The sequence below is a fragment of the Gymnodraco acuticeps genome, unplaced genomic scaffold, assembly GCF_902827175.1.
Source record: "Gymnodraco acuticeps unplaced genomic scaffold, fGymAcu1.1, whole genome shotgun sequence".
NCBI lineage: Eukaryota > Metazoa > Chordata > Actinopteri > Perciformes > Bathydraconidae > Gymnodraco > Gymnodraco acuticeps.
In genome coordinates this window covers 36991-62095 of record NW_022991604.1, presented here as the reverse complement: position 1 = coordinate 62095, position 25105 = coordinate 36991, and the positions used below count along the sequence as shown (strand labels likewise).

At 39.4% G+C, this 25105-nt stretch overlaps 1 protein-coding gene and 1 pseudogene across 2 annotated transcripts; both read left to right on the top strand.

The window, feature by feature from the left end:
* The first annotated feature begins 9551 nt into the window (after nt 1–9551).
* LOC117533990 (zinc metalloproteinase nas-14-like) lies at nt 9552–12733 on the top strand. 2 transcript variants are annotated; one of them, XM_034198021.1, is made up of 11 exons: nt 9552–9652; nt 9732–9785; nt 9869–9904; nt 9991–10041; nt 10108–10161; nt 10242–10288; nt 11081–11150; nt 11236–11350; nt 11842–12014; nt 12287–12368; nt 12524–12733. In XM_034198021.1, exons 1-11 carry the CDS (start codon nt 9598–9600, stop codon nt 12654–12656), a joined length of 870 nt encoding a protein of 289 aa, XP_034053912.1. In that variant the 5' UTR covers nt 9552–9597; the 3' UTR covers nt 12657–12733. The 2 variants fall into 2 exon arrangements, with proteins under 2 accessions (XP_034053912.1, XP_034053913.1); XM_034198022.1 differs by lacking the exon at nt 9869–9904.
* Nucleotides 12734–18139: 5406 nt separating this feature from the next.
* On the top strand, nt 18140–21898 carry LOC117533994 (annotated as a pseudogene).
* Nucleotides 21899–25105: the final 3207 nt, after the last annotated feature.

The window sequence follows — 25105 nt, the reverse complement described above, 5'->3', positions numbered from 1 at the left end:
AGAGTGGGGTAAGTTGAGCCATTTGTTAGTTATGCTGTTCTCTAAGCAAGGAGAAATGACACAGTAAAAATGAAAACACACACCTATAGTTCAGGATGTCTCCTATCAATGGCAATGATAATAATAAATATTTGATCAAGGGCAGTGAAAATATTACTTCTTAAAAAAAAAAAAGTCTTGTGGCTCAACTTGCCCCAGTGTAGGGGTAAGTTGATCCAGGTCAGGGGGTTGTTTAGAGTCGGCGAGGTCCTGATAATTTATTCCGGTAAATTACTCTGACCTACTAATTGACCTGACCGAAGTTATTGAGTCTATGTAAGTTTACTGCTTGGCTCAGATCCACCAACGTCAGCAAGATCTCACCTCTATTAACCCCCCGAAGAACCAGGTTCAATTAACTGCTGTTTCAATTCAGACAACTCTTTTTTTAATCTGTTTAAGGGATCCCGAAGGATTTTGATATCAGTAAATGGAGTGTGCTCCTACCTAAGTGTGAGTGGCAGGGTGCAGTCTTACCTTTTAAGCAGGAGAGGAGAGCACAGGTTGTCTTTTAAGTTATCCCAGTCCAAAAAGGTGGGATCAGTTTATTTGAAGAAAAATAGGTCCAAACTAATACAGGGTTTTTACTTTCTCTCTTTACAACATTATAATCATACTAAAAAATGGTGCTGTGATCATGTTCAAATATGAAACTTTAATTCACAGTCTTACATTTATTACCAAAATGTTTAATTTCAACTGCCCAATTCAGTTGTGACATTTTAAAATTCTCCCGATAGAATTTAGAGGTATTTCCTCATAAAAAGACGGGTGACAATAAAAAGCGCATTCAACTTTTCATTCACCAAATCTATTCACATCAGTTTCATACCTTTTTTCCGACACAGACGGCGGGTATAACATTCAAAAACCCGTTCCTATCCGCATTAATTCGGAGGAAGATTCCTCACAGGTGGCGGTTATAATATTCACAAACACATCTCTCATCAAATCATTCCACTCAGCCAACAAACAAGAAATTGGAGAGATATTTACCAAGTGTGAGAGGACCTTACCGAGAGCTATTAACCCAGCTCTGAAGGACAAAGCCTACCGGGAGAGAGTCTACCAGGGGAAACCCCCCTCTCTCTCGCGTTCTCTCAAAAAACCAGTCTCTTTATGCTAAAAAAACCGGATCGAAACCCCAAAAAACAAACACCTCCTCTATTCCCAACCAACCTCTTCTATTGGCTATGGCCTAAGACACACCTTCCCATGTTTGTGTAGAAAACAGGACATGAACAGACATATTCTATGGCTATCATAACCAACTTTTTGACGCCTCAATGTATTTCTCCTTCAGTCAGGAGCCCCCCTCCCTGTGAACTGCTGTCAGAGGAGAGGGAAAAAACAGCCTACTCTCTTATCAGAGACAACCATAACTCTTATAGGCCTTACACTCAACTTAACAAACCACTTGGTTTTGTTTATACTGTAACTATAGAAAAAACTAAAATATGAAGCATTTTCATTGTGGGTTATACAAGAATATAATTGATTATATTTGATTATAACTAACTTTCGTTTTAAGTATTAAACATACTATGAAAACTCTCAACAGGGTAAATTGAACCACTGTTCAAACCTGGGCATACCTACAACAAATCTTAAAGGTAACTATAAACTATAAATAACAAACCAAATACAAGCTTAGTTTTTCAAATATTTTTAATATAAATTTCGATTGAATTGATTTTTTTTTTAACATGTTAAAAGGAAAAGTAATCATACAAATGGTGATACAATTTCATACATCTTACCAATCAAACACAGGGTAAATTCAACTTTAAATGTAGCCTACAATGAGCTCTTATTTTCAACTTGGCCTACTTTCATTCATTTCTCCATTGAAAAACTGACTCAACTTACCCCAAGGCCCATGGTTTACTTTACCCCATAGCCACCATTTTAGAAAAAATACCATAGCATTACAATTCAGAGTCATCTTTAGCTTAATGATTCACATGGTTTAATACGCTGCCAACAAATCAACATGTACAATATATGTGTTTAAACCTGGATACTTTTTTTTGACATGACAGCCGATATAGCTGACATCTAGAAAATGTACTTGACAAGCAAAAAACGTTTTTTTTGTAAAAATGTTTACTTACCAGACCACAATGAGCATCTCTCTTTCACAGGCAATGAGAAATGGGAGGAGCTTGCATAATTTCTAGTCACTTGATTACAACTATAAGGCGTTGCCTGGTTACAGGGGGTGGTTCAATTTACCCACTGGCTCAATTTACCCCCTTCTCCCCTACTAGATAATAATCTCTCACTCCTAAAACATCTAAATCTACTTCCAGCTTGGATAATTGTTCCTAAAATACATCCATTGTTTGTTCTATACGCTTCTTGAAATCCTAAAAACATAGTTTTCTAGAACGGATTACAAATCGCCTGAAAATGGTACGAACAGGCAACGTGTGACGAAGGTGTTACGCTGGGCTATATCATGCAATCGAAAGTGACATTTTAACTCGCTTGCGGAGATATTCCCGCGAGATTCACTACCCCCCCCCCCCCCAGTTGACAGGGGTCGCCAGTCACGAGCACTGTTATTCTGGGGGTCGCGGGCTGAAAAGTTTGGGAACCCCTGCATTAACAGCTTCTTATACCATCAAATAATTTACCTGCCAGAAACGATAGACTATGATGTAGAGCAGGGGTCCCCTCCCAGTCGATCGCGAGATGTGTCTAAAAATAGAACAACAATATTCTGTTTTATCGTTTATGTTCTATAACATAATCTTCCTGTGCCAGAATAATGCACTTGAACGCATCAAAGCTTTGTGATTGGCCGGCGTGACCCCATGTGTCGGTGGACTAGTTCGCTAACATTGTCCGTGTCAACAGGAGTGACAGTCCGCACACACACTCATCTGCATTGCGAGCGTAGCTTTATCGAAGAAGGGTAATTTAGGAGCGGCATTTCAAAACAGTGCACAAACGCTACGAGATGGAATTCCCTCCTAATTCTGCCCTACGCTCCAAAAGGGGAGGGGCCTGAAAGGACAGCTAAATGCACAGCAGTCCATTTTCACCCGGCCCAACAACAAGAGCAAGGCTGCTACCATAGCATCTTATCGTGTCAGTCACGTTCTTGCGAAACACACAGGGCCGCCCCTGGCCATCTTGGGGCCCTAAGCGACATTGTGAGATGAGGCCCCGCCCCCCAACCGACAGGAGTGAAACAAATTTTTTTTGGAAACAAAGTAGGCTACTTTGCAAATATAATTTCTGTTTATTATTATTGTCAACACTTTTTTATGCAGTGAGGTAAATGGTTGTGCATGTATGTCGTTCAGTATGCGTTTACAGGTGAATACGTCTGCATTTCCTGCCAAATACTAGCCTCAAAAAGATTAAAATATAATTAATGCAAATAAACATCTTCTACTAATAATAATAATAATAATAATCATAATCAATTCAATAATATAAATACTATATTATTTTATTATAATATAGTTGTATAGTCAAGACAAAACATGCTTATGACATGCTCAAAAACTGATATTTCTTAAATCTGTATTCTAGTTCCCTCTGTCAGCAATGTATCAACAACTACACACACATTTCTATCAGTATTTCTCTGTGTTGTGGTTGACATGATGATGACTGTTAGGAGTTAAGGGGAGAGGCTGAGCGTCACCATGACGATGACTGTTAGGAGTTAAGGGGAGAGGCTGAGCATCACCATGAAATGTGCAAATTGACATAAAAATGAATATAAGGGGGAAAAATGCTCCATGTTTTTTAGGCTGCAAACTTTAACTGTTATGTAAGCCAACTAGACAGACAGTGTATCACTCTTCCTCCTGTACATTAGCAGATAAAAGGCATCACATACTTGAATGAATGGTAAATAAAGAATGCTGGAAATAACTGCATCTCCATTAGCCTATATGCTATGCAGAGACTGCCTTCTTCATGTCGTGAATTGCAGCTGATGTTTTAATATGGCAATTGGCAATTTGACTTATACAACATTCGCAAGTTGTACATCTGACTCATACAATAACCCACCTTCGAGTGATGCTCTAGTTTTTTCAAGTTTTTTTTTTTTTTTCCCTCTAGCTTGCGCCGGACTGAAACTGTCTTTTCACCGACATCTCTTCACCTGCACTAGTGGCCTTATCAAAGCCGTGATTGGTCAGATGTCGATTCATTGCAACGGTGTCGGGTTACAGACGTGCTCCCCTTGTCACCTCTCACTCTCGCGTGTCAGCCGGGGGTGCGCGGAGAACTGAGCGGAGAACTGCGCACAGCAGCTGAGGCCCGCTGGGCGGGGCCCCATGCAGCCTGCGTGATTGGCCTGTAGGGAGGGGCGGCCCTGGAAACACATGAAGTCTTTCAAAGACGGCGAAGTTGTGAAAGAAGCATTCCTGGAGGCTGCCGACGCGCTTTTGGGGGACAGTAAAAATAACAGTAGCATTTCAACAGGTTTTTGATATAATAAAAACTCAAGTTAGATACCGTTATTAATCAGCTGTAAGTTTGAGTTTGTTTGAACTTATTCATTATAATTATTGTACAAAATGGTATAAGAATGCAAACTTAAATTGATTATAGTCTATTATCAATTCAGGTTAAGAAACTAGTGTTGCTTGCATCCTATTTTAAAAGGCATTTATTTTTATAATCTACTAAAATGCAACAAAAAAGGGTTTGATTATATTAATTTTGTCTTTTTTATTGCACTTTGGCAGCAGATTCCTGTGTAGCTTCAGATCTGAGTTGTCTTATTAGTAAGCCTAATTTTTACTTTTGTAGCAACACCATTTTTATATAATGGCAAAGAAAGGGTTCAAATTATTTTCTTTTTTACTGTTCAATGTTTCTTGAAAACATTACCCACTGAAGTATGTGACGTGTGAATACACTCCAACTCTGTATCAACAACACTGTTATGTAACTTCAGTTAAATACTTGTATGTGTGTAGATTAGAAAGAGGTAAGATAAAGGATCTGCAGTATTTTATGAAGTATTAATTGTACAAAGGTCAGTTTTATACAAGTAGATGTGTGTATTTACCTGGTAGTAGGCTGTCAGTAATGGCTACGCCTCTCTCTACCAAGGGCCTGATTTGGCCCCCGGGCCTTGAGTTTGACACATGTGACTTAGGTAATGAATAACAGAAAATACCAGGTTATTTGCAAAGAAGGTAAGAGAAAATAAATATGTTATGTAAAAGCGATGAGTAAAAAATATTGTTGCAAATTGTTAACCTACACCAGGGGTGGGGAACCTCCGGCCCCCGGGCCGTATTCGGCCCGCGAGACCGTTTGGTACGGCCCTTGAGGTCATTTATAAACACACGCAAAAAAGAAAAAACATTTAAGAAATCTAGACCGCAAAAAAATTAAACAAGGGAGTGCCTGTTTTTCCTGGCCAAGGTCAGGGTCCTTGAACACAACACGAGCCTAACGTGTCATCACGTGGTATATGTCTCGTCTGACAGGGGTGCAGTTCTGACGGAGAGCACCAGAACGCTACTCCGCCACTTCCAAAAATGGCAGTACCCAGAGCCATATAATAGAAGAGTTACGACATCTCCGTTCACTCCAATGGACCACTTTTTTACAGCAATGGCGGATCGTGGAGCCTCTCAATCGTTCCCCGGAAGTTAGCGCCAAGGCTATCAGAGCTGTGGAGTTGCAGCATAATAGACCGTTCGTGACGGACTTTTAAAGGTAAGAAGAAGTTTAAAGATTTATATTGCGGATATTATCAGTACATCTGATTCAAATTAACATGTGTATTAAAGGATGTCAGTGGATTATCCCTTAATTAGTAGATTTAGGGAACGTTTACAGATAACAGATTAAGCTAGGATACCGAAGTAAGTTAGCAACACACGTTGAACAGCCTTTTAATTGTAAATTCCGTTCTCTTAATGTCTATTTGGTCCAACGTTGTTGAATTAGAGAAGAGGGGCTTCTAAACGGGATTGTATGCGGGGGTGGAGGGAGTTAAATATTAGATAAATATAACTTTGGTGCGTGTAAGAGTGAGTGTTTTTAGCAGAGCCATATTGTGTCCTTGTGATTATGTTGATTATTACTAGGGCCGGGACTCGATTAAAAAAATTAATCTAATTAATTAGAGGCTTTGTAATTAATTAATCGAAATTAATCGCATTTTTAATCACATATAAATATTTGACCTAAGAACAGTGAGAAGCAATTTTTTTCACATGGATTTTAGTATACCATTAGGCACATTCACACCGCAGTACTTTTCCCACAAAGGTTCATGAGAATTTAGTTCATGAGAACTCTTTGAACCTGGGGGAGGATTAGGCAAATGAAGCCGCTGACGTCACTTCTTCTTCTTCTGCTTTGGGTTTACTGGCAGGCCGCAAACCACTTCACGGCGTATACTGCCGCCCAAAGTCCCCGGCCGGAAGTCCCCGGAGTTGGGGACTGGCTTCAGTAGAAGCTGCTGGGACTCCCAGCAGCCTTCCGAGTAAATCGCCAGAACGCGGACACCTCCTCATCTCCACCGCTCCCATGTTTTATTTTGTGTTGCCATAAGTTACTCTCTCTGCGTTTCTGCGCTGGGCTAATGCTAATAATGCTAATGCGAGAATAATAAAATGGCGGCTTCACAAAACTTTTTGGGAGTTTTACGGGGCGTGGTTTGCAATCCGCCCAGCCAATCAGAAATATAGCTATTTTCTCACAAGAGAGCCGTACGAAAGTCCCTGCTCTATAGCAGCTCTCTGCTCTTTAGCAGGGACTTTCGTGGGGGTAAAAAGGTTCTCATGAACTAATTTTAGTACCGGCTCTTTTTGGTGTGAACGCGATAAAATAGGCTAACGTCCACGCTAGCTTCCACGCTAGCTGCTATATATTTTGCATTGAGGTGATACTTGAGGCTTGATGTGCTGCGGTGATATGCGAATTCCTTTTTGCATAATTTGCACACAACCGTGCTCTTATCGACGCTTCCATCCGTCCGTTTTTTAAAACAACATTTCCCACTGTTGTTCACTGTGGTTTGTTGTTGTCTGAAGTCATGAACGTTAGTTGGTGCTCCAGTATAATCGGTACGCCTGAAACTCATCCAGTGAGAAACGTTCCGCGGTGCAAAAATAAGTGCGATTAAAATGCGTTAATTTTTTTAACGCGTTAATTTTTGTGTAATTAATTAATCTTAATTAACGCGTTAAAGTCCCGGCCCTAATTATTACCTGTCTGTATAATGTTGCAGCTCAGCTGATTTTGGATTGATGGCAAAGGGAGAGGGACTTACGTGAGAGTGAAAACACAAGGTAAGTTTAATACTAGTGTTTTATATAAGTAAACACCTTATCTCCCCAAGGCAATTTCCCATCCAATAGGTGTGCTATATAGGTGTGTATAACCCTTTCTCCTGTCTGTTACTCCCTCTTTCAGCACAAGAACCAGAGGGGGATTCAATGGAGCCTGAATAGCTGCACTGAGACCCTGCACCCTGAGTCTCAACTCTGTGTTTTTCAAGCCTTTCCCTGTTTTTTGTATTAAACAAAACATTAAGCTTTCCCAATGGTGTGGTTTTCGTTTTGTGAAAAAGTGCAAATGCAGTGTTTGTATATAATTACATCACATATGTTTTTGCTGTTGGTTGTGAAATTGCTCCTGCTGACTTGAGCCAGACATTTTTTTCCTCCGCTCTGTGTCAGTGGGGAAGCCGTACATTCGTACTCCTTTCTCGGAGCGATTTGAGCATCCCCAGGCAGCATAGCAAACCATGGTGGCGACTAGGAGGCAGCACAGCAAACCAGGACAACACGGAGGAAAAGGCACAGACAAACGGCATGATATGCTATTCAATGTTTATTGAATTCCATGTATTTGCAATGGATGTTCCTAAAACAACACATTTAACATCATCCTCATCATGCTGCTGCTGCTAGTCCTTTGATAGTCACCTGTCGGTCTCCTGTCCTTTCTGAAAGCCATAAAGATGACATTAGTCATTTAGATAACTTGTGTCCTCAATTACCATGGGATTACTGAAACTACCATGAATTTAAGAAAATGGTAGCAATTAATCTAATCTGAATTTTAAAGCATTACTTTAGATCCCCTCCCTCTAAATATATCAATAAACATTAGAAAGTGATGCTCCTGACTACCATACGAGTTTAAGAAGATAATATTGGTTTTAAAGAATTCAATGCTATAAATAAACAGCAACAGGCTCTTTAACCAAGGCACTGTCAGCCTAACATGTAAACTAGTTGTTCACACTAATCCTAATATTATCACTTAATATTAGCAAATTCTATTTTTTTAAACATTGATGTAAATACATACATATCGATTTGTTGTATAAATATTGCAAATCAAAACCTTTATTCACTAATAATTACCAAAAATAGTTCTATCTCCTGTTATCAATGCATTCACATTGCCCGCCATGAACTTCCGGGGAACGATCCTCTTCTACATGAACCACGTGACGATAACCGTTTTTGGACTTCCGTTGTCGTAACTCTTCTATTATATGGCTCTGGCAGTAGCCTACCCATAAGCAGCGCCATATAGATAGAATGTGGCGCTGCCCATAAAGAGCCGTACACATGCCGCAGTTTTTGCGTGGCTGTGTCTTTAGTTGAAAGCCCAGTGGCGATCTGTTCATCTGTCATACTGATCATACAGTCAATAACTTTGTTGTTATTAGCATCTGGTTAGCTAGCTATGCTAACGAGTATAAGAAGCTTTTTCTACAACCAGTGAGGTAAAGGCACATCTTTATATGATCATTATAGTTATACAAAAATAAGAGAATGAAGTAAACAGGTATAAAATACTATATGACTGTAAAAAAAAGTTGAACAAGAATACAGTTTTTTTTTAAAGAAAAATAAAATCTGCTTACAGTTCTGTTTCATATGGATGTTGAGAGATGTATCCATAGATCTCTTAATGTTGCTCTCAAAGTGCACCAGATTGATGCTTTTAACTTCAACATTTAAAAAAAAAATCTTCCTGGGAGAGCATGCCCCCTGGACCCCCCTAGAGGAGGTTAGGTCCCCCCCCCCCCCTTAAATAATGTCCACATGGATAGGATACTAAATACATTTGCACACATCTTGTGTCCATATCTTTCTGTTTTGGTGGCCATGCCACAACCATGCACGTGCATGCATACTCGAGTCATGGTAAGATATCTGGATTAAGAGGTTGCTTTTTCTTTGCAGAGCATGAAAGAAAGGCGAAATGAATGGGCTGTGATTTTAGTATTTTTAAGCAGATGTTGAGTTCAATCATTTGTACGGCCCTCGGAGGATGTTGAAAAAATTGAAAATGGCCTTTGAGAGGAAAAAGGTTCCCCACCCCTGATCTACACCTTAATAATTAGTCCCCATTGCGCAATATATGTCAAGAAAAAGCCTAAAAATAACACCAATACCTTATGAATAGATATCATACTGTGTTAGCCCCTTTAAACCACTGCAGCGCCCTCTACAGGTCAGGCTGAATGCTTATATATAGAGCCTATAATCAGTGAAGTGATCACAGCTGCTGAGGAGACAGTCAGGACGCTAGTTTGTTAGTATGTTGAAACTGTGTTGCACTATGTGGCTTCTGGTCTTCATCTGCATGCTTTCAGGTGAGAATGTAAGCATTCAAAAGTACAAATTGTGCCTAATAATAATAATAATGATTATTCACTCTTTCTTTTCATGCAGTCGTTGGTGGTGTCCCTATAAATGCAACACAGGAGGATACCAGTCATGCAACAGGTTGGTGTTCAATTGATTATTGTTTTTTTAAAGCATTTGATCAAATATACAAATTATTAACGAGGAATTCCTTGTTTTTGTAGACAATGTTTCTACGATGTCAGATGTGCAAAAACAAGGTAAACTGTAATTGTATACAAACTGAACATTCTGTTTCTATCTCTATTTGTTTTAAACTATGTTTCACTTAATATTTAATATACAGGTAGTGTCATTCCCTTAAATGGCACCCAGAATATGACTCATCCTGCAACAGGTGCGTTTATCAGATATTGAATGTCGTGTTTTAAAATGATTAGATTTAACCCTCAGATTTCTCTAGGTGTGTTGGTTTCAATGCTAGAGCCACAGCGATCCAGTTCAGAAACTCTAGAAGGTAAACTTTGAATAAATGTGTAAAACAAATCTAGTATTTCATAGATGCAATGTACAGTGACTCGTTTTATCACGTCGTAGGGCTTGAAGATGACGTGTTTGTCCATGAGGGAGACATTTTGATCCCGGTAAGAAGGACAACTTTTATTTCCCACATTTCTTTAGGATGCAATGACATTCCTGGCCAACTGTTTTTATTATTGCAAAACAAAGAATAAAGACTCCTGAGCACCAAGGGGCGAGCCGGCACACTAAGGGAAAGCATTGAAGGGGAAATTAATAAAACCAATGCATTAAACTACAAATATTTAAACTAATACCAATTCTACCTTTGCCACCACTACTCCCCTCCCCGACTACTTCTTAGAATTATTACAAATAATAATAATGCTTTTTTTAAGTCAGGAAGACCTTAAAGGTGGGCTAGGTAATTCACTTCAGAAACACTTGTTATATTCCATGGAATGATCTTAACATCCCGATAGCAATGAATACATTCAATGCTAATGTCATCTGTGGAAACCCTGGCGCTGTAAAAAGCACGACCAATCAGCTGAGCCGGCCCGGCTAAAGTAACTGGATGGCATACCTGCCTGTCAGCCTTCCATCTGTGCACAAACTCATCTCGTGCCCTCATTGGTCATGTGTGTGTTGGAGGAAGGGCTCTGTGAGGAAGTCTGAAGGAAGAGGCAGATTTTTTTTCGGCAGCGTACTTTACCCATGGATGTATAAGACTAAAGACTTTACCTACAACCCACCTTTTAAGTTGTAAAATTAAGTCTGCAGAATTCTGCAATTGTTGATGGAAATTGGTCTCAAAACTGGTCAATTAAGACGATGAACAACCAGATTTATAAATCCATGGAAGTGTTGAAAGTGTGGTGATAAAACCGAACCGTTGTTGCTGTTTATATTTTCAGGAGGACAGGAATGCCGTGCAGAACCTGTGGTTGGACGCCGTCATGCCGTACACCATCAGTCAGGAACTCAGTGGGTGGATTCTTTATGAACCCGCTCTAATGTTTGACTCATTAGCAACAAGTGATTAGCAACTGTTATGTTTTCATTCCAACAGCTGATCGAGCGTTTGACATCCACGCTGCCTTCAAGATGATCTCAGACGTCACCTGCATTCGCTTCACGCCTCACACCACAGAGCTGAACTACATCGAGTTCCGCAATGGCAAAGGGTGAGAGATGTTACTATTCAACCCAAAACTATTATTATTTCTCTTGTCTAGAGGTATTTTGATTCGTGTCTACACTCATAACTATCTAGTAGTAATATAACACTTGTGAACACCTTAAATATATATTTTTCTTTTCACAAAAGGCAGCAAATGAAGTCAAACTTTTTTGTTTTTTAAGTATTAGAAGTTAAAATATGAGTGTTGCTCTCGTATAAATAGCCTCGACTGAAGGATATTTATTTGTATTTATTTCAGGGAGTTTCTCCAGTGGATATAGTTCCAATGATAACTGGGAAGATAGGTTTTCTTGGGGTGAAAATTGTGCAAATAACTCTCAGAAATAAGGTCCCATGGAGGTCCCCCGGAAAGGGAGAGACTTCGCCTCTCTCTACTGCAGCAACACGTGGATACATTTGGTTTAAAAAGTTTCTTTCTGCATGGCTTTGTGTTACCAGAAGTAGGAGAGTAAATGCCTTTTCTTGTCTCTGCAGCTGTGCGTCCTACGTTGGATGTGTAGGAGGAGCCCAGACGCTGTACTCCGCCCCCTCGTGCTCTGTGGGTAATGTTTGCCATGAGATCATCCATGCTCTGGGTCTGCACCACGAACACAACCGCAGGGACCGCGACCAGTACATCTCTGTGGAGTGGAGCAACATCATGCCAGGTGAACACCTGGCTGTGAGACATTATCCTGTATTAAGAAAACACAATGAATAGTTTTTCCATTTCGCATATTTTAAACTGCATATGTATTTTTGGGGCAATTTGATGTAGAAGTACGTTGTAAGGTTTTAATGTTTTATTTTAGATGATACAAATCCTTAAAGGCACAGAAATAAAACATAAAATGGTGCTGTAGCTTAGGATGATTAGAACAAACCAACTCCATGTTCTGCAGAAATCAAGGTGTAATGAATAATTCCTGATCTTAAAAAGGGAAACGAAGCAACTTCGAGGTGAAACAAGGAGACACTCAGAACCTGCCGTATGACCTCAACTCCATCATGCACTACGGAGAGTAAGTCTGAACCCATCCTCGTGTATTTCTTCCCCTGCATCACATTTAAAAGAAAACGAATAATAATGCCAATACAGGATGAATGAATTCTAACTTGGGAAGAACTGTATGTGATAATCCTACACAACTATTTAGTAAATGATCTTTTGTTTCAGGTATTACTTCAGTCAAGATGGCAGTCCGACGGTGTTGTCGAAGAGTAGCAGGGTGCAGATGGGTCAAAGGTCACACCTCAGTGAGCTGGATGTACTGAGGCTGAACTCACTCTACCACTGTGGTAACGACTAACCAACTGCGCTACTGTCAAAATATATTACAGACGCATGCATAATCAAAACTGAAGTACAGTTTTCAGTTCATGCAAAGTATTCAAACTTTACTCAGACATGAGGACGCATGCTGAGCCACGCTGATGTTAACTGACATTAACCATGAGATTAATAAAGTTTTTGAAAATCCTACCCCGCTTGCTCTTTCCTTTTATTGAAAACGTATACCTACAAGCCCTAATGCATTTTGTTTATTTTTATAATGGTTAATATACCGCTCTGTGATCAGAAGTAACAATTTGAAAGTATTTAATTTATTCATCTTTGAAAGACACTGAAATAAAAACATCAAAACATCTTTCTTGTGAAAACTTTTTTTTATATTTTCAGAAAATGTGATCAATTCATCTAATTGAAAGCAAATTGGGGTCACTACTGGAAAGGCCACTTCATGTTTTTTCTTTTACCCAAGTAAGTAATATCCAGAGCTAAAATGCCAACATTTGTTGTACCTTAAACAGTTTTCTAACCCTCGTTGGTATCGCCACAATATATTCAAATAACCAATGAAGTGCTAACAGTAGGCTCTGATTGTATCTGACAACCGTGTGTGTTGTAGGAGGAGCTAAAAGCACAGCCTGTGTACTGTACACTTAAGCCATTGTTTCACATGTTGGGCTCGCCTGGGCTTTTTAAAAAAAAAAAAATGCTATTAAAACATGAACCTTTGTGACCATCGGTCTGGCCTGCATGGTCTGCCTACAAAACACATTTTATTTTAAGTTTTAAAAAAAATTATGCATGGCTTGGATGCATATAGGGGAGAGTGGGGTAAGTTGAGCCATTTGTTAGTTATGCTGTTCTCTAAGCAAGGAGAAATGACACAGTAAAAATGAAAACACACACCTATAGTTCAGGATGTCTCCTATCAATGGCAATGATAATAATAAATATTTGATCAAGGGCAGTGAAAATATTACTTCTTAAAAAAAAAAAAGTCTTGTGGCTCAACTTGCCCCAGTGTAGGGGTAAGTTGATCCAGGTCAGGGGGTTGTTTAGAGTCGGCGAGGTCCTGATAATTTATTCCGGTAAATTACTCTGACCTACTAATTGACCTGACCGAAGTTATTGAGTCTATGTAAGTTTACTGCTTGGCTCAGATCCACCAACGTCAGCAAGATCTCACCTCTATTAACACCCCGAAGAACCAGGTTCAATTAACTGCTGTTTCAATTCAGACAACTCTTTTTTAATCTGTTTAAGGGATCCCGAAGGATTTTGATATCAGTAAATGGAGTGTGCTCCTACCTAAGTGTGAGTGGCAGGGTGCAGTCTTACCTTTTAAGCAGGAGAGGAGAGCACAGGTTGTCTTTTAAGTTATCCCAGTCCAAAAAGGTGGGATCAGTTTATTTGAAGAAAAATAGGTCCAAACTAATACAGGGTTTTTACTTTCTCTCTTTACAACATTATAATCATACTAAAAAATGGTGCTGTGATCATGTTCAAATATGAAACTTTAATTCACAGTCTTACATTTATTACCAAAATGTTTAATTTCAACTGCCCAATTCAGTTGTGACATTTTAAAATTCTCCCGATAGAATTTAGAGGTATTTCCTCATAAAAAGACGGGTGACAATAAAAAGCGCATTCAACTTTTCATTCACCAAATCTATTCACATCAGTTTCATACCTTTTTTCCGACACAGACGGCGGGTATAACATTCAAAAACCCGTTCCTATCCGCATTAATTCGGAGGAAGATTCCTCACAGGTGGCGGTTATAATATTCACAAACACATCTCTCATCAAATCATTCCACTCAGCCAACAAACAAGAAATTGGAGAGATATTTACCAAGTGTGAGAGGACCTTACCGAGAGCTATTAACCCAGCTCTGAAGGACAAAGCCTACCGGGAGAGAGTCTACCAGGGGAAACCCCCCTCTCTCTCGCGTTCTCTCAAAAAACCAGTCTCTTTATGCTCAAAAAACCGGATCGAAACCCCAAAAAACAAACACCTCCTCTATTCCCAACCAACCTCTTCTATTGGCTATGGCCTAAGACACACCTTCCCATGTTTGTGTAGAAAACAGGACATGAACAGACATATTCTATGGCTATCATAACCAACTTTTTGACGCCTCAATGTATTTCTCCTTCAGTCAGGAGCCCCCCTCCCTGTGAACTGCTGTCAGAGGAGAGGGAAAAAACAGCCTACTCTCTTATCAGAGACAACCATAACTCTTATAGGCCTTACACTCAACTTAACAAACCACTTGGTTTTGTTTATACTGTAACTATAGAAAAAACTAAAATATGAAGCATTTTCATTGTGGGTTATACAAGAATATAATTGATTATATTTGATTATAACTAACTTTCGTTTTAAGTATTAAACATACTATGAAAACTCTCAACAGGGTAAATTGAACCACTGTTCAAACCTGGGCATACCTACAACAAATCTTAAAGGTAACTATAAACTATAAATAACAAACCAAATACAAGCTTAGTTTTTCAAATATTTTTAATATAAATTTCGATTGAATTGATTTTTTTTTTAACATGTTAAAAGGAAAAGTAATCATACAAATGGTGATACAATTTCATACATCTTACCAATCAAACACAGGGTAAATTCAACTTTAAATGTAGCCTACAATGAGCTCTTATTTTCAACTTGGCCTACTTTCATTCATTTCTCCATTGAAAAACTGACTCAACTTACCCCAAGGCCCATGGTTTACTTTACCCCATAGCCACCATTTTAGAAAAAATACCATTGCATTACAATTCAGAGTCATCTTTAGCTTAATGATTCACATGGTTTAATACGCTGCCAACACATCAACATGTACAATATATGTGTTTAAACCTGGATACTTTTTTTTGACATGACAGCCGATATAGCTGACATCTAGAAAATGTACTTGACAAGCAAAAAACGTTTTTTTTGTAAAAATGTTTACTTACCAGACCACAATGAGCATCTCTCTTTCACAGGCAATGAGAAATGGGAGGAGCTTGCATAATTTCTAGTCACTTGATTACAACTATAAGGCGTTGCCTGGTTACAGGGGGTGGTTCAATTTACCCACTGGCTCAATTTACCCCCTTCTCCCCTACTAGATAATAATCTCTCACTCCTAAAACATCTAAATCTACTTCCAGCTTGGATAATTGTTCCTAAAATACATCCATTGTTTGTTCTATACGCTTCTTGAAATCCTAAAAACATAGTTTTCTAGAACGGATTACAAATCGCCTGAAAATGGTACGAACAGGCAACGTGTGACGAAGGTGTTACGCTGGGCTATATCATGCAATCGAAAGTGAAATTTTAACTCGCTTTTGGAGATATTCCCGCGAGATTCACTACCCCCCCCCCCCCCCCCCAGTTGACAGGGGTCGCCAGTCACTAGCACTGTTATTCTGGGGGTCGCGGGCTGAATAGTTTGGGAGCCCCTGCAATAACAGCTTCTTATACCGTCACTTCATTTACCTGCCAGAAACGATAGACTATGATGTAGAGCAGGGGTCCCCTCCCAGTCGATCGCGAGATGTGTCTAAAAATAGAACAACAATATTCTGTTTTATCGTTAATGTTCTATAACATAATCTTCCTGTGCCAGAATAATGCACTTGAACGCATCAAAGCTTTGTGATTGGCCGGCGTGACCCCATGTGTCGGTGGACTAGTTCGCTAACGTTGTCTGTGTCAACAGGAGTGACAGTCCGCACACACACTCATCTGCAATGCGAGCGTAGCTTTATCGAAGAAGGGTAATTTAGGAGCGGCATTTCAAAACAGTGCACAAACGCTACGAGACGGAATTCCCTCCTCATTCTGCCCTACGCTCCAAAAGGGGAGGGGCCTGAAAGGACAGCTAAATGCACAGCAGTCCATTTTCACCAGGCCCAACAACAAGAGCAAGGCTGCTACCATAGCAACTTATCGTGTGTGTCACGTTCTTGCGAAACACATGAAGTCTTTCAAAGACGGCGAAGTTGTGAAAGAAGCATTCCTGGAGGCTGCCGACGCGCTTTTGGGGGACAGTAAAAATAACAGAAGCATTTCAACAGGTTTTTGATATAATAAAAACTCAAGTTAGATACCGTTATTAATCAGCTGTAAGTTTTAGTTTGTTTGAACTTATTCATTATAATTATTGTACAAAATGGTATAAGAATGCAAACTTAAATTGATTATAGTCTATTATCAATTCAGGTTAAGAAACTAGTGTTGCTTGCATCCTATTTTAAAAGGCATTTATTTTTATAATCTACTAAAATGCAACAAAAAAGGGTTTGATTCTATTAATGTTGTCTTTTTTATTGCACTTTGGCAGCAGATTCCTGAGTAGCTTCAGATCTGAGTTGTCTTATTAGTGAGCCTAATTTATACTTTTGTAGCAACACTATTTTTATATAATGGCAAAGAAAGGGTTCAGAGTATTTTCTTTTTTCCTGTGTCATATGTGGCAGCACTGTTCAATGTTTCTTGAAAACATTACCCACTGTAGTATGTGATGTGTGAATAAACTCTGTATCAACAACACTGTTGTGTGACTTCAGTTAAATACTTGTATGTGTGTAGATTAGAAAGAGGTAAGATAAAGGATCTGCAGTATTTTATGAAGTATTAATCGTACAAAGGTCAGTTTTATACAAGTAGAAGTGTGTATTTACCTGGTAGTAGGCTGTCAGTAATGGCTACGCCTCTCTATTTGGACTGGTAGATCTCGGCAGACTGGCAAATTTAAAAGTAGCTCTCGGTTCAAAAAAGGTTGGGCACCCCTGATGTAGATCCTGCTTTACATATTCTAGCGTAAATGTTAAATGTCTCAATATCTCTTTCTGCAGCTTTTCTTATGACATTTTTCCACAGGCCAACAACAGTTTCAAAAAAACTATTTCCCTCAAAAAGAAAACCAAACATGCCCTGTTGTCGTGAGAGAAAAAAAAAGTGCAGAAGGAAACATCCATTGAACTCAGTGTGCTGCTCTGATGCTAGTTCAGATACTTGGCATCTCTTCTTGGGTGCAAGGTCATCAATGTTTGGGCTCAGGCTCTGAGCTGAGGAGACCCTCAGGATGGAGTGAAGGTGTGCGTGCAATATACCGGCGGGCCAGATCTAATAGTAATTAGAAATTATCCTGCGGGCCGAAATGAAATCCACCAAGGGCCTGATTTGGCCCCCGGGCCTCGAGTTTGACACATGTGACTTAGGTAATGAATAACAGAAAATACCAGGTTCTTTGCAAAGAAGGTAAGAGAAAATAAATATGTTACGTAAAAGCGATGAGTCAAAAATATTGTTGCAAATTGTTGACCTACACCCTAATAATTAGTCCATTGCGCAATATATGTCAAGAAAAAGCCTAAAAATAACACCAATACATTATGAATAGATATCATACTGTGTTAGCCCCTTTAAACCACTGCAGCGCCCTCTACAGGTCAGGCTGAATGCTTATATATAGAGCCTATAATCAGTGAAGTGATCACAGCTGCTGAGGAGACAGTCAGGACGCTAGTTTGTTAGTATGTTGAAACTGTGTTGCACTATGTGGCTTCTGGTCTTCATCTGCATGCTTTCAGGTGAGAATGTAAGCATTCAAAAGTACAAATTGTGCCTAATAATAATAATAATGATTATTCACTCTTTCTTTTCATGCAGTCGTTGGTGGTGTCCCTATAAATGCAACACAGGAGGATACCAGTCATGCAACAGGTTGGTGTTCAATTGATTATTGGTTTTTTAAAGCATTTGATCAAATATAGAAATTATTAACGAGGAATTCCTTGTTTTTGTAGACAATGTTTCTACGATGTCAGATGTGCAAAAACAAGTTAAACTGTAATTTTATACAAACTGAACATTCTGTTTCTATCTCTATTTGTTTTAAACTATGTTTCACTTAATATTTAATGTACAGGTAGTGTCATTCCCTTAAATGGCACCCAGAATATGACTCATCCTGCAACAGGTGCGTTTATCAGATATTGAATGTCGTGTTTTAAAATGATTAGATTTAACCCTCAGATTTCTCTAGGTGTGTTGGTTTCAATGCTAGAGCCACAGCGATCCAGTTCAGAAACTCTAGAAGGTAAACTTTGAATACATGTGTAAAACAAATCTAGTATTTCATAGATGCAATGTACAGTGACTCGTTTTATCACGTCGTAGGGCTTGAAGATGACGTGTTTGTCCATGAGGGAGACATTTTGATCCCGGTAAGAAGGACAACTTTTATTTCCCACATTTCTTTAGGATGCAATGACATTCCTGGCCAACTGTTTTTATTATTGCAAAACAAAGAATAAAGACTCCTGAGCACCAAGGGGCGAGCCGGCACACTAAGGGAAAGCATTGAAGGGGAACTTAATAAAACTAATGCATTAAACTACAAATATTTAAACTAATACCAATTCTACCTTTGCCACCACTACTCCCCTCCCCGACTACTTCTTAGAATTATTACAAATAATAATAATGCTTTTTTTTAAGTCCGGAAGACCTTAAAGGTGGGCTAGGTAATTCACTTCAGAAACACTTGTTATTCTTTCACACACAGTGACGTCACAGCTACCCACAATGCAACGCGTGCCATATATTTTTTTATAAAGACGCCATTTTTCTGGAGGTGCAAAAATCCTGGCGATGCTAATATAAACAGCTAGCTAATGTAACCAGGCAGAGCGCACTAGGTTTTTTTTCTGAATTAACGACCGAAGAAATCGCTGCATGTCTTCGGATTACATCTCTGGACTTGAGGGGTGTGCTTTAGGTCGTTACCAGCGTAAACTAGAGCTGTGTGGGTTGTTGGATGTACAATGTATGGAATTACGACCCCTCAAAAGTGGCCTTCGGTCGATTTTGGCAGCATCTACGTCTATCTTCTGGAAACACCAGGTGAATACCCCACTTGTCACAATAATATTATCTTGCCAATGCATATATGTGGTATTTTACAGTTGACTATATTGATTAAGGAATAGACTATGATATTCTGTATGCACCTCGTGTGAAATTGTTGTTACCGGAAGTACGGTGTCGCCCTCGGCCCAAAACCCGTATGTGTGTGTGTGAAAGAATATTCCATGGAATGATCTTAACATCCCGATAGCAATGAATACATTAAATGCTAATGTCATCTGTGGAAGCCGTAGCGCTGTAAAAAGCACGACCAATCATGTGCACAAACTCATCTCGTGCCCTCATTGGTCATGTGTGTGTTGGAGGAAGGGCTCTGTGAGGAAGTCTGAAGGAAGAGGCAGATTTTTTTCGGCTGCGTACTTTACCCATGGATGTATAAGACTAAAGACTTTACCCACAACCCCACCTTTTAAGTTGTAAAATTAAGTCTGCAGAATTCTGCAATTGTTGATGGAAATTGGTCTCAAAACTGGTAAATTTAAGACAATGAACAACCAGATTTATAAATTCATGGAAGTGTTGAAAGTGTGGCGATAAAACCGAACCGTTGTTGCTGTTTATATTTTCAGGAGGACAGGAATGCCGTGCAGAACCTGTGGTTGGACGCCGTCATGCCGTACACCATCAGTCAGGAACTCAGTGGGTGGATTCTTTATTAACCCGCTCTAATGTTTGACTCATTAGCAACAAGTGATTAGCAACTGTTATGTTTTCATTCCAACAGCTGATCGAGCGTTTGACATCCACGCTGCCTTCAAGATGATCTCAGACGTCACCTGCATTCGCTTCACGCCTCACACCACAGAGCTGAACTACATCGAGTTCCGCAATGGCAAAGGGTGAGAGATGTTACTATTCAACCCAAAACTATTATTGTTTCTCTCTTCTAGAGGTATTTTGATTCGTGTCTACACCCATAACTATCTAGTAGTAATATAACACTTGTGAACACCTTACATATATTTTTTTCTTTTCACAAAAGGCAGCAAATGAAGTGAAACTCTTTTGTTTTTTAAGTATTAGAAGTTAAAATACGAGTGTTGCTCTCGTATAAATAGCCTCGACTGAAGGATATTTATTTGTATTTATTTCAGGGAGTTTCTCCAGTGGATATAGTTCCAATGATAACTGGGAAGATAGATTTTCTTGGGGTGAAAATTGTGCAAATAACTCTCAGAAATAAGGTCCCATGGAGGTCCCCCGGAAAGGGAGGCACTTCGCCTCTCTATACTGCAGCAACACGTGGATACATTTGGTTTAAAAAGTTTCTTTCTGCATGGCTTTATGTTACCAGAAGTAGGAGAGTAAATGCCTTTTCTTGTCTCTGCAGCTGTTCGTCCTACGTTGGATGTGTAGGAGGAGCCCAGAGGCTGTACTCCGCCCCCCTCGTGCTCTGTGGGTAATGTTTGCCATGAGATCATCCATGCTCTGGGTCTGCACCACGAACACAACCGCAGGGACCGCGACCAGTACATCTCTGTGGAGTGGAGCAACATCATGCCAGGTGAACACCTGGCTGGGAGACATTATCCTGTATTAAGAAAACACAATGAATAGTTTTCCATTTCGCATATTTTAAACTGCATATGTATTTTTGGGGCAATTCGATGTAGAAGTAAATTTTAAGGTTTTAATGTTTTATTTTAGATGATACAAATCCTTAAAGGCACAGAAATAAAACATAAAATGGTGCTGTAGCTTAGGATGATTAGAACAAACCAACTCCATGTTCTGCAGAAATCAAGGTGTAATGAATAATTCCTGATTTTTAAAAAGGGAAACGAAGCAACTTCGAGGTGAAACAAGGAGACACTCAGAACCTGCCGTATGACCTCAACTCCATCATGCACTACGGAGAGTAAGTCTGAACCCATCCTCGTGTATTTCTTCCCCTGCATCACATTTAAAAAGAAAAACAAATAATAATACCAATACAGGATGAATGAATTCTAACTTGGGAAGAACTGTATGTGATAATCCTACACAACTATTTAGTAAATGATCTTTTGTTTCAGGTATTACTTCAGTCAAGATGGCAGTCCGACGGTGTTGTCGAAGAGTAGCGGGGTGCAGATGGGTCAAAGGTCACACCTCAGTGAGCTGGATGTACTGAGGCTGAACTCACTCTACCACTGTGGTAACGACTAACCAACTGCGCTGCTGTCAAAATATATTACAGATGCATGCATAATCAAAACTGAAGTACAGTTTTCAGTTCATGCAAAGTATTCAGACTTTACTCAGACATGAGGACGCACTGAGCCACGCTGATGTTAACTGACATTAACCATGAGATTAATAAAGTTTTTGAAAATCCTACCCTGCTTGCTCTTTCCTTTTATTGAAAACGTATACCTACAAGCCCTAATGCATATTGTTTATTTTTATAATGGTTAATATACCGCTCTGTGATCAGAAGTAACAATTTGAAAGTATTTAATTTATTCATCTTTGAAAGACACTGAAATAAAAACATCAAAACATCTTTCTTGTGAAAACTTTTTTTTATATTTTCAGAAAATGTGATCAATTCATCTAATTGAAAGCAAATTGGGGTCACTACTGGAAAGGCCACTTCATGTTTTTTCTTTTACCCAAGTAAGTAATATCCAGAGCTAAAATGCCAACATTTGTTGTACCTTAAACAGTTTTGTAACCCTCGTTGGTATCGCCACAATATATTCAAATAACCAATGAAGTGCTAACAGTAGGCTCTGATTGTATCTGACAACCGTGTGTGTTGTAGGAGGAGCTAAAAGCACAGCCTGTGTACTGTACACTTAAGCCATTGTTTCACATGTTGGGCTCACCTGGGCTTTTTTTGTAAAAATGCTATTAAAACATGAACCTTGGTGACCATCGGGCTGGCCTGCATGGTCTGCCTACAAAACACATTTTATTTTAAGTTTTTAAAAAAAATGATGCATGGATTGGATGCATATAGGGGAGAGTGGGGTAAATTGAGCCATTTGATAGTTATGCTGATCTCTAAGCAAGGAGAAATGACACAGTAAAAATGAAAACACAAACCTATAGTTCAGGATGTCTCCTATCAATGGCAATGATAATTAATATTTGATCAAGGGCAGTGAAAATATTAGAGAAATGGGAGGAGCTTGCATAATTTCTAGTCACTTGATTACAACTATAAGGCGTTGCCTGGTTACAGGGGTGGTTCAATTTACCCACTGGCTCAATTTACCCCCTTCTCCCCTACTACACTGTAAAAAAAAAACTCGTAAAAAAACGGTCAAGGTACTGGCAGCAGCGGCTGCCAAACAAAAACCCTTAAATTAAAGTAAAATACTTTAACTGAAATAAAGTGAATAAGCCATTAATTTATGGGAATTGTCCTTAAAGATTTTACAGGAAAACACTGTAATTTTACAGATTTATACTCTCTTTTTACAGTCAATAACCTTAAATAAAAGTACATCACTCATACTTCTACAGGCAAATACTCTAATTTTATAGATGTATCCTCTCTTTTTACAGTCAATAACATTTAATAAAAGTACAGCACTAAAACTTCTACGGGCAAAAAACCTGTAAAAAAACGGTCAAATGACTGGCAGCAGCGGCTGCCAAACAAAAAACATTAAATTAAAGTAAAAATACATTAACTGAAATAAAGTGCAAAAGCAATTAGTATACAGAAATTGTCCTTAAAGATTTTAGAGGAAACTTTCCTCTCTTTTCAAAATCCATTGTCTTAAAATGTTACATTAAAATACCTTAAATAAAGTTCTGATGAGAAAAACAGTTTACATTTTTTTTTATTAGATTTGTATGATCAAACACTAAAATAAATACAGAACCTAAAGTTAGAATACTGTTATCTTACAGCTTTTTTCTAACATTTTCCAATCAAACAGGTTCAACAAAATGACATCACAAAATGTTCTGTAGGAAACAATTACTCTGAAAACTTAAAATGAGTGCTGTCAAAATTATCACGTTAACGGCGGTAATTAATTTTTTTAATTAATTGCGTTAAAATATTTAACGCATTTAACGCATGTGCAGAATGGCCCGCCCCATACGTGCCACCAGTGGCAGCGCCAGGGTATGGCTGGGGTAGGCTACAACCATACCAAGAAATGGCTTAGCCCCACCATGAAAAATGATGTTAAAGGAAGCAAAATAAAGTCTGCCAACTCGCGGAGTAAATTGCACAGACAGCAGTTAGTAAGATTGATTTCAGTAGCCACGGTTTTGAAAACTTTTGTCACGTAGTGATCGTCTTCTCAATAGAACATCTTTGATAACGGCGTGGTGTTGTTGCAGGAAGTCCCGACGGAGAATACTTTTGCTGTAGTACAGGGGTGCACATAACTGGTACGCAGGTTATGTGCGTAATCTGAAATGCGTCCCGTCACTTGTGTCACAAAGCGCATTTGCTTACCGACGTACTTGCGAAGCTTTTCCAGAAGGCGGTTAGATCACCGGACGACAGAGTCGGTCTCCGTGTGCACAGACAGGGCTGCTGTTAACGTCGGTCTGTACAACGGAATTGTGCCCAAACTACGCCAACCGGCTGCGGAGGGAGACTCCCCCCCCCCCTTCACTGGAGAACTGCGCTAAAACAGCTGATCACAACGTTCACACTTTGTGGTCACGAAGTACTCCACTAGCCGCCCCTGTAGGATAATGAATATTGGCTGCAAAAAACTTGAGGCCCAATCATGTTTCCTTTGTCCATTCTGCGCTACTGTAGACGTGGCAGTGCAACCTAGAGGACAAACCGATCAGAATCAGAAACGGGTTTATTGCCAGGTAGGTTCACACGTACGAGGAATTTGACTAGGTGTCGTGCACCACGACACCTGGACACACGACATACAAATAAAAAAAATTACAAAGTACACAGATAGCGAACTATATTAAGAACACTGTAATAAAAATATAGTAAGATAGAAATAAAATAAAGCAGTAACTTACATCGAAATAGAATGCAATAAATTATAGAATATAAAATATGTGCAGTAAGCAATATTTAAACATTGCATTATTTACCATCCTGTGATCTCCATTATGTAATGCATAGAGTCTGCGTTGTGGCTGAGGTAAAGTGTCAGTGGGGGGGGGGGGGCCTTGTTGAGGTGGCGAGAGGTTCTGGTCCTGATGGAGAGAGGTTCTGGTCCTGATGGAGAGAGGTGTTGGTCCTGATGGAGAGAGGTTTTGGTCCTGATGGAGAGAGGTTTTGGTCCTGATGGAGAGAGGTTTTGGTCCTGATGGAGAGAGGTTCTGGTCCTGATGGAGAGAGGTTCTGGTCCTAATGGAGAGAGGTGTTGGTCCTGATGGAGAGAGGTTCTGGTCCTGATGGAGAGAGGTTCTGGTCCTGAGGGAGAGAGGTGTTGGTCCTGATGGAGCGCAGCCTCCAGCCAGAGTGTTGTGTTGAAGGCAGAGCTGAAGTCCACAAACAGGATCCTGGCGTAGGTTCCTGCTGTGTCCAGATGCTGGAGGAGGAAGTGAAGTGATAACTATTAGTAAACCATAATGATGGATGTTATTATCAGCAGCTGC